The 9,448-nt window shown below is 43.1% G+C and overlaps 1 protein-coding gene across 1 annotated transcript; it reads left to right on the forward strand.

Annotated features, from left to right (window-relative positions):
* Positions 1-656: 656 nt before the first annotated feature.
* Positions 657-8,578, forward strand: LOC135208377 (cysteine-rich, acidic integral membrane protein-like). Its single transcript, XM_064240478.1, has 2 exons — positions 657-904; positions 7,552-8,578. Exons 1-2 carry the CDS (start codon positions 657-659, stop codon positions 8,576-8,578), a joined length of 1,275 nt encoding a protein of 424 aa, XP_064096548.1.
* Positions 8,579-9,448: the final 870 nt, after the last annotated feature.

Below are 9,448 nucleotides of genomic sequence, written 5' to 3' on the forward strand. Positions count from 1 at the left end.
AGTATAGTGAAAGCAGCCTGGTTACGTTTCAAGGTCAAACAATATATACCAAGACCAAGGAGATGTTTTCGTTGCCAAGAATTTGGACATATGTTGGGGTCTTGTAGACAGAAACTACAAGGCAAGCCTGCCACTTGTGTCAAATGTAGTGAACCAGAGTATGGCATATGTAATAAGCAAGCCAGATGTATACATTGTGGAGACAGTCATCCATCATCTTCACTTACCTGTGATGTATACATCATGGAAAAAGAAATTCAAACATTAAGGGTAACCGAACGTATCACATTTAGAGAGGCAAAAGAGAGAGTGTTGAATCAGTACGTTAGACCAGGTATATCTTTTTCAACCGAAGAAGGAATACCAGTGTTACCAAAAACAATGTAAGTAAAAAACCAGTGACGACCTGTACTCATGCCTCTTTGGAGGCGGCGCCAGTGATTGCTGGTGCTCATGCCTCTTCGGAGGCTGCGTCAGTGATTTCTGGTGCTTCTGCCTCTTTGGAGGCTGGGCCAGTGATTTCTGGCGCTCCTGCCTCTTCAGAGGCAGTGCCAGTTGATTCTGGCACTCCCGCCTCGTTGGAGGCAGTGCCAGTTGATTCTGGCACTCCTGCCTCTTTGGAGGCAGTGCCAGTGATTTCTAGCACTCTTGCTTCGATGGAAGCGGAGCCAGAGACTTTTGGTACTCCTGCTTCTCTGGAGGCTGTGCCGGGGGTACCTGGCACTCCTGCCTCTCTGGAGGCTGTACCACCTGTAAATGCTTTCGAGGATGCACCAATATCCGATCCTCACACCCCTCCTCAGGCGACACCAGCTTTGTCTGCTGTTCCCGAGACTGATAGTCCTCTAAAAAGGAAGGCAGCCTTAAACAACTGGTCTCCTTCCAGGAAAAAAAGAGCAAGGTTGTAAGCTGAAAGCTCTTAAAAGAGGCTCTAATTTAACAGCCTCTAAAGGAAAGTAAAATTCATTAATTTCTCCAGTGAAACTGTCAGGGATTAAGAGCTAAATGGGAAGAACTAAGGCTGCTCATATCAGAGGTGTCTCCTGTTTGTATAGCTCTGCAGGAGACCATGATTGGTAATAATACGTGCCCCAGCCCACGAGAGCATACATCCTATCACTCCACCTATAATTTAAATAATGGAAGCAATGGTGGTGTCGTTTTGTATGTTCGAAATGACACCCCACAAAATCCTATTAATATCCAATCAGCATTGCAAGTGATAGGTGTGCAGATCCATTTGCAAAGAAAATATACAGTATGCTCTCTTTATCTACCACCTAAGGAAGTCTTCCCTATCAATGAATTTAAATCTCTTATTCAAAAGTTACCACGTCCTTTTGTTATTTTGGGAGATATGAATAGCAGAAACCCTCTTTGGGGTGACATCGTCACCAATCAAAGAGGAAGATACTTAGGTTCCATCATAGAAGATGAAAATGTGGGTATTCTCAACTCTGGGGAGTTACACATTTTCATGTTCAAACAGGCACGTTATCAGCAATTGATTTATCTATATGTAGTGATGACTGTCTTATTGACATTAATTGGATAGTTATAAATGATAGATTTACCAGCGACCATTTCCCAATAGTGGTGAGTGTAGCATCAAGCCCTCCATCTTCAAGGCTACCTAAATGAAACATTGGTAAAGCTGATTGGGCAACATTCCAGGAGCACAGCTCGATAGATGACTCTGCTGATGACTATCCCTGTGAAGATGACGCTCTTGACTTTTTGAATACAATAATGTTCTCAGCTGATCTTCAATCTATACCTAATACTTCGGGCATATTTATCCGCCAACCAGTTCCTTGGTGGACTCGTAAATGCCAGGAAACTCACTGAACTATGAGATCTGCTTTCACCAGATACCGCAGACGAAAATGTGAGTATTACCGTGTTGAATTTCGAAAAGCAAGAGCTCATTTTCGCATGGAAATAAAAAAAGCACGAAAAGATTCTTGGACAATATTCATATCTTCACTAAATTCGAAAACTCCTCTGACTCTAGTTTGGAAGAGAGGTAGAAAAATAGCAGGCAAGTTCACTCCTTGTCAACCTCCAGTTATCAGGATCAATGGTTGCGAGGTAGCAGACCCCCAGTTAGTGGCAAATGAGTTTGCTAATGTTGCGAAGAAAAATGATGATAGACCCTATTCAGCTCAAAGACGGATAATGGAACAGGTCGAAATCGATTTTAATACCTTCAGACATGAGCAATACAATGCTCCTTTTACTATTAGAGAATTTGAATCAGCCTTGAATAAATGTTATGAATCAGCTCCTGGACTGGATGATATAACATATTCAATGATTAAGCATACCCCTGAAAATACCAGACTTTTCATATTAAGCCTTATTAACAGAATTCACCGAGAGCATATCTTCCCCAAGCTTTGGGAGAAGTTAAAATTACTGCCATTTGTGAAACCTGGAAAAGATCCATTCAAGGCAGAAAATTATCGCCCAATTACATTGACATCTTGTTTGTGTAAGATCATGGAAAAAATGGTGAACACACGATTGATGTGGTACTTGCAAAGAGGTAAATATCTGTCGCCTGCTCAGTGTGGTTTTCGGAGTATGCACTCCACAACTGATGTATTGGTACGAATGGAATCTTCAATATGTGAAGCTTTTGCTGACAAGCACCATCACATCACTGTGTTCTTTGATCTAGAGAAGGCTTATGATACAACATGGAGATATGGCAATTTGAGGGTCCTTTATGAAAGTAACCTGAGAGGCAATTTGCCCCTCTTTATTAAGGCTTTTTTTAAAAAACAGTATATTTCAGGTTCAGGTTGGAGCAACAATGTCGGATGTGTTCAATCAAGAAGAAGGAGTACCACAAGGAAGTGTTTTAATTGTAACCTTGTTCGCCTTGGTAATCAATGGGGTTTCTAAAATAATTCCCCCAGATATAACATATACCCTTTTTGTTGATGACCTGTCGATTTCTTTTGCAGCATCAAGGATGGCAGTGGCTGAACGCCGCCTTCAGCTCTGCATTGATAATATAGTAAAGTGGGCTGAGATTAATGGTTTTAGATTTTCTGCCAGTAAAACAGTAACAATGCACTTTTGTCGTGTAAGGGGAATCCACCCTGATCCAAATCTATTCATTCATAGGCAGAGAATTCCATGTGTTGGTGAAACAAGGTTTCTTGGCTTGATTTTTGATAGCAAGCTGACCTGGATCCCACATCTGAAATATATTAAGGCAAAATGCTTGAAAGCAATAAATTTGTTGAAAGTCCTGTCTCACACTTCGTGGGGTGCCGACCGAACTCAGATGTTGAGCTTATATAAAGCCTTGGTCTTTTCAAAGTAAGTTATGGGTGTGAGGTGTACACTTCTGCGAAGCCAAATAGCCTTAAAATGCTCACTCAATTCATCATGGAGGAATACGGTTGTGTACAGGAGCATTTAAATCATCTCCCACCGAGAGCATGCTTGTAGATGCTGATGAGATGCCACTGGATCTTCATTACACGCGTCTGCTGGTTCGGAGCTCGTATAGATTCCAGAGGCTACCCAAGTCTTTAAACAGCAATTGTATGAGAAATGAAAGGCATTGGCAATTTTATGAAAGTCACCTCAAGCAACCTCACCATTTGCTTTTAGAGTAAATGTCATTGTCCGTGAAATAAATATGCCAAGGATCGAGATTTGCCAGCAAAATATTCAGTTAGTCCCCCCCCCCCCCCGCCCCCCCCCCCCCTTGTAACTGTTCCAGAGGTTAAATTCTGCAGATATTTTAATTTTACCAAGACAGAATTGTCCAGTGAGGAGCCATGTGGTCAATATTTTTAGAGCACTCCTTGCAACAGGATAAACGCACTGCAGTTTTCACGAAAGCTCAAATCAGATGCTGGCGTCGGCTTTGGAGTAGCCTTCCCTGATTTAGAGAGAAGTGGCAGGTTATCACCGGTTGCATCGATTTTTACGGCAGAATTATGTGCAGTTTTAAAGGCTTTAGAGGAAATTTTTATTCGGAATAAAAATAATTTTATTATATATTGTGACTCAAGAAGTGTTCTTCAGTCGCAAGAATCTTTTAATTATTTAAACCCTCTGATTTTAGATATATTGGAATGGCTGCTTTTACTTAAAAAAAGAGGGAAAGAAATAAAGTTCTGTTGGGTGCCTTCCCATGTTGGGGTGGCTGGGAATGAGAAAGCTGACCAACTTGCAAAGTCTGGGGTCAGCTCCCCAGAACCCACAAGATGCCTACTACCATATCGGGCTTTGATTTATATCCTCTAGTAGGTCAGACCAGAAATTAAAAAATGTTGGCAGTCCCAGTGGGAGGATATTTTGACTAATCAAAAAATGCGTAGTATCACGTCATCAGTGTCTCCTTGGTCATATCCGTATATGCCAAGGAGACAAGAAACGATGTTGTGCAGATTGAGGATTGGACATACAAGGGTCACCCATGGGTTCTTGATGTCCCGTGAAAATCCTCCATTTTGTGAGAACTGCACTGTGCCCTTGACTGTGAAACATTTGTTGATTGAATGTCCCAGATTCGAGAATTTGAGACTAAAGGTTCCTTGGCGGGTGGGGTCGTGACAGAGTAGGTAATTTTATCTTAACTACAATTCTTGGAAAGGATTGTAATATAGAGCAGTTATATAAATTTATGGGGGAGGCGGGCCTCCTCAACCAAATTTAAATTATGCATAGATTGTCTATGTAAGTTCTTATATATATGAACAATATTTATATACATATATATATTTATAGATATTTTTATATGAAATTTATTAAAAATTTAATTTTTTCTGTTTAATTTATTTCTGTGTCAATTACCCAGATGTTGTGACGCCAGATTTAATAGACACAATCAATCAATTATCCTTTACGAAAGGAAACCCAGTCTTAATCCAGAAATCATGAAAGCTGAAAAATACCACTCTAGCAAAAAAGACAAGAATACTTCAAAGAAGAGTGATTCAGAAAAAAAGTGTCCATATTTGGTCGCTCAAAGCTTAAAGCTCCTCTTAACTCTTCGTATTACAGTTGAAAGGACAATTAGTGCTAAACAGATCTAAAGCACTCTAGGCATGCTATCTTCTAAAGATAAAATGATAAAATTACAAGCTAGCATCAATTCAATTGAAATATGTCAATATTTGACGATACTTGTACTGACAGCCGGGAGTAACTATAATCTCCTAGAGGTTGAAAGAAGAGGAATAACTATAATTTCCTATAAATATAGAGAAGGTGAAAGAGGAGATGAAAGCTGTCTACTGTAGTGTAAATATCTGTTCTTTCTTCAGGGCCCTCGACCGACGAGTCGAGAGATTATCTCTTATCCCGAAGGACCAGCTTATGTGTATTGTGCCACTCTCTCTCTCTCTCTCTCTCTCTCTCTCTCTCTGCGCGCGTGCGCTCAAAGATGGCGGGGTTGTAGACTAACACACGGGTTTACTTTTCGGTGAGGTAATCGTTTGTTCCTCTCATTCTATTATGATCCGTATATTTATTAAACCATCTGTTAAAAATGGTTAAACTCCTCTCTCTCTCTCTCTCTCTCTCTCTCTCGTTTCTGTGGGAGTATGAAGCAGCTAATTTCATGGAAGTTTTCTGCACTGTGGCCTCATCCAGGCGTTAGCAGGTAAAGTCAGAGCATGTGTTACTTTGTCACTTTGAGTCACGCTCCTGAAGGGAATAGGTTGATAGATGGATGAACATTTGACCTTTTTATCAACAGGTAAAAGTGAAATTTCAACTGAGTAAAATAGAGTTACAGTAATTTGTCATCCATTAGAAGTAAATTTAGGTAAATCCCATCTTAGCTGCACAAGGGAATTTTGTTGATGTAATGTAAGGGAATATATTATATCATTGTCTAGCTAAATCCCACCACAAGTTGGAAGAGCATAATGCCACAAATCCAAGGATTATTTGAAGGACGACGGCTGGCCGTTTTACATGAAATGATTGGAGAAAGCATGAATTATGCAAGGAGCTAACAAAGAAAAGCAAAGATGAAAGAATTAAATTATGAAACGAGAATCACGTGAATCTTTTCACCAAAAAAGGTTAGCATTCATTTTAAGTTTTTGGTGTCTCCAACGATTCAACAACAAGACCCTGACGACCATTTCGTAACTGGGTTACACCTTGCAAGAAAATAAAAATCTTGGGATATTGAACCAAACTAAAGATATACAAGACGCACAAGGAACTATACATGCATTATTACATGGTAGGTGGTATACTCTTGGAGGTCTGAATGTAAAGGTTGATCAGAATTATGGAAAATCTTAAAATTCATTACAAAAACCTAATGGAACGCAGTTCCAGAGATTAACGTTGATGTCTGGATTGAAATAGGCAGTAGAAAGCAAGTTCTTATCCAACAGTCTAGGATTCGAGTTAGTTGCTTTAGATGGAACACCAGTAAAAGATACTCTAAACTTGATGATAAAATAATATAAGATTTCCTCAGCGCAAGTGGTCTCTGAATGATTTTAAAGACAATCTCAATACATCAGCTTTTTTTACTGTTTGAAGAAGAGATACTCCAAAATTCGGGTGTCGAAAATAGAACCTAAATTTTGGAATAGTTTTCATTTAATCGTTACCAGTGAAAAAGTCGCCTTGGTTATATGAAGGGTCGTTGAATGTTATTAGAAGGGTTCAGTCTCTTCTCATTAATTAGCACCATGTCCTAATTTTATTCTGTAATCAGAAGACGGGATCGTTGCAAACAGTAAATTCATCTATATGAGGCACCAGCTTGTTAAGCATTCGAACCGTATATTAAAGTTTGAGGTCAAGAACAGTGGCCCAACAGAAATTGAATTCCTGTCGTCATTGTAGTGACCATCAGTCTGCTTTTTACTATCTAATTCAGTTGACAATTCATTATACTGGCTTTCTCATCCGTCAGAGTTTGAAGACGATAAAGCAGTACTATTAATGCCTTTCATGTTTAATTACCGTCGGATGGCAGTTGCTAAAGGTGCGAGATAGCGCCAGATCCTTGAAGTAGGGAAGGTTGTGAGATAGCGCCAGATCCTTGCAGTAGTGAAGGTTGTGAGATAGCGCCAGATCCTTGCAGTAGTGAAGGTTGGGAGATAGCGCCAGATCCTTGAAGTAGGGAAGGGTGCGAGATAGCGCCAGATCTTTGCAGTAGGGAAGGGTGCGAGATAACGCCAGATCCTTGCATTAGTGAAAGTTGTGAGATAGCGCCAGATCCTTCCAGTAGTGAAGGTTGTGAGATAGCGCCAGATCCTTCCAGTAGTGAAGGTTGTGAGATAGCGCCAGATCCTTGCAGTAGTGAAAGTTGTGAGATAGCGCCAGATCCTTCCAGTAGTGAAGGTTGTGAGATAGCGCCAGATCCTTCCAGTAGTGAAGGTTGTGAGATAGCGCCAGATCCTTCCAGTAGTGAAGGTTGTGAGATAGCGCCAGATCCTTCCAGTAGTGAAGGTTGTGAGATAGCGCCAGATCCTTCCAGTAGTGAAAGTTGTGAAATAGCACCAGATCCTTGCAGTAGGAAGGGTGCGAGATAGCGCCAGATCCTTGCAGTAGTGAAGGTTGCGAGATAGCGCCAGATCCTTGGAGTAGTGAAGGTTGCGAGATAGCGCCAGATCCTTGCAGTAGTGAAGGTTGCGAGATAGCGCCAGATCCTTGCAGTAGTGAAGGTTGTGAGATAGCGCCAGATCCTTCCAGTAGTGAAGGTTGCGAGATAGCGCCAGATCCTTGCAGTAGTGAAAGTTGTGAGATAGCACCAGATCCTTGCAGTAGGGAAGGGTGCGAGATAGCGCCAGATCCTTGCAGTAGTGAAGGGTGCGAGATAGCGCCAGATCCTTGCAGTAGTGAAGGTTGCGAGATAGCGCCAGATCCTTGCAGTAGTGAAGGTTGTGAGATAGCGCCAGATCCTTCCAGTAGTGAAGGTTGCAAGATAGCGCCAGATTCTTGCAGTAGTGAAAGTTGTGAGATAGCACCAGATCCTTGCAGTAGGGAAGGGTGCGAGATAGCGCCAGATCCTTGCAGTAGTGAAGGTTGCGAGATAATGCCAGATCCTTACAGTAGTGAAGATTGCGAGATAGCGCCAGATCCTTGCAGTAGGGAAGGGTGCGAGATAGCGCCAGATCCTTGCAGTAGGGAAGGGTGCGAGATAGCGCCAGATCCTTGCAGTAGTGAAGATTGCGAGATAGCGCCAGATCCTTGCAGTAGTGAAGGGTGCGAGATAGCGCCAGATCCTTGCAGTATTGAAGGTTGCGAGATAGCGCCAGATCCTTGCAGTAGTGAAGATTGCGAGATAGCGCCAGATCCTTGCAGTAGTGAAGGGTGCGAGATAGCGCCAGATCCTTGCAGTAGGGAAGGGTGCGAGATAGCGCCAGATACTTGCAGTAGGGAAGGGTGCGAGATAGCGCCAGATCCTTGCAGTAGGGTAGGGTGCGAGATGGCGCCAGATCCTTGTAGTAGTGAAGGTTGCGAGATAGCGCCAGATCTTTGCAGTAGGGAAGGGTGCGAGATAGCGCCAGATCCTTGCAGTAGTGAAAGTTGTGAGATGCGGCAGATCCTTGCAGTAGTGAGGTTGTTGAGATAAGCGCCAGATCCTTCCAGTAGGGAAGGTTGCGAGATAGCGCCAGATCCTTGCAGTAGTGAAGGTTGCGAGATAGCGCCAGATCCTTGCAGTAGGGAAGGGTGCGAGATAGCGCCAGATCCTTGCAGTAGTGAAGGTTGCGAGATAGCGCCGATCCTTGCAGTAGTGAAAGTTGTGAGATAGCACAGATCCTTGCAGTCGGAAGGGTGCGAGATAGCGCCAGATCCTTGCAGTAGTGAAGGTTGCGAGATAGCGCCAGATCCTTGCAGTAGGGAAGGTTGCGAGATAGCGCCAGATCCTTGCAGTATTGAAGGTTGCGAGATAGCGCCAGATCCTTGCAGTAGTGAAGGTTGCGAGATAGCGCCAGATCCTTGCAGTAGGGAAGGGTGCGAGATAGCGCCAGATCCTTGCAGTAGTGAAGGTTGCGAGATAGCGCCAGATCCTTGCAGTAGCGAAGGTTGCGAGATAGCGCCAGATCCTTGCAGTATTGGAAGGGTGCGAGATAGCGCCAGATCCTTGCAGTAGTGAAGATTGCGAGATAGCGCCAGATCCTTGAAGTAGGGAAGGGTGTGAGATAGCGCCAGATCCTTGCAGTAGGGAAGTGTGCGAGATAGCGCCAGATCCTTGCAGTAGGGAAGGTGGGAGATAGCGCAGATCCTTGCAGTAGGAAGGGTGCGAGATAGCGCCAGATCCTTGCAGTAGGAAGGGTGCGAGATAGCGCCAGATCCTTTGCAGTAGGGAAGGGTGCGAGATAGCACCAGATCTTCGCAGTTAGGAGGGAAGGGTGCGAGGATAAGCGCCAGATCCCCTCGCATGTAAGTGAAGGGTGAGAAGAATAGCGCCAGATCCTTGCAGTAGTTGAAGGGTTGCGAG

Source organism: Macrobrachium nipponense, chromosome 35, assembly GCF_015104395.2.
Source record: "Macrobrachium nipponense isolate FS-2020 chromosome 35, ASM1510439v2, whole genome shotgun sequence".
Taxonomy (NCBI): Eukaryota; Metazoa; Arthropoda; class Malacostraca; order Decapoda; family Palaemonidae; genus Macrobrachium; species Macrobrachium nipponense.

Excerpts from the sequence above, each read along its gene's own strand:
- LOC135208377 (XM_064240478.1), top strand. The coding sequence starts at position 657 with ATGGAAGCGGAGCCAGAGACTTTTGGTACTCCTGCTTCTCTGGAGGCT. Across the intron at positions 905-7,551 it reads AGGAAAAAAAGAGCAAGGTT|TAGTGAAGGTTGCGAGATAG; the intron begins GTAAGCTGAAAG and ends AGATCCTTGCAG.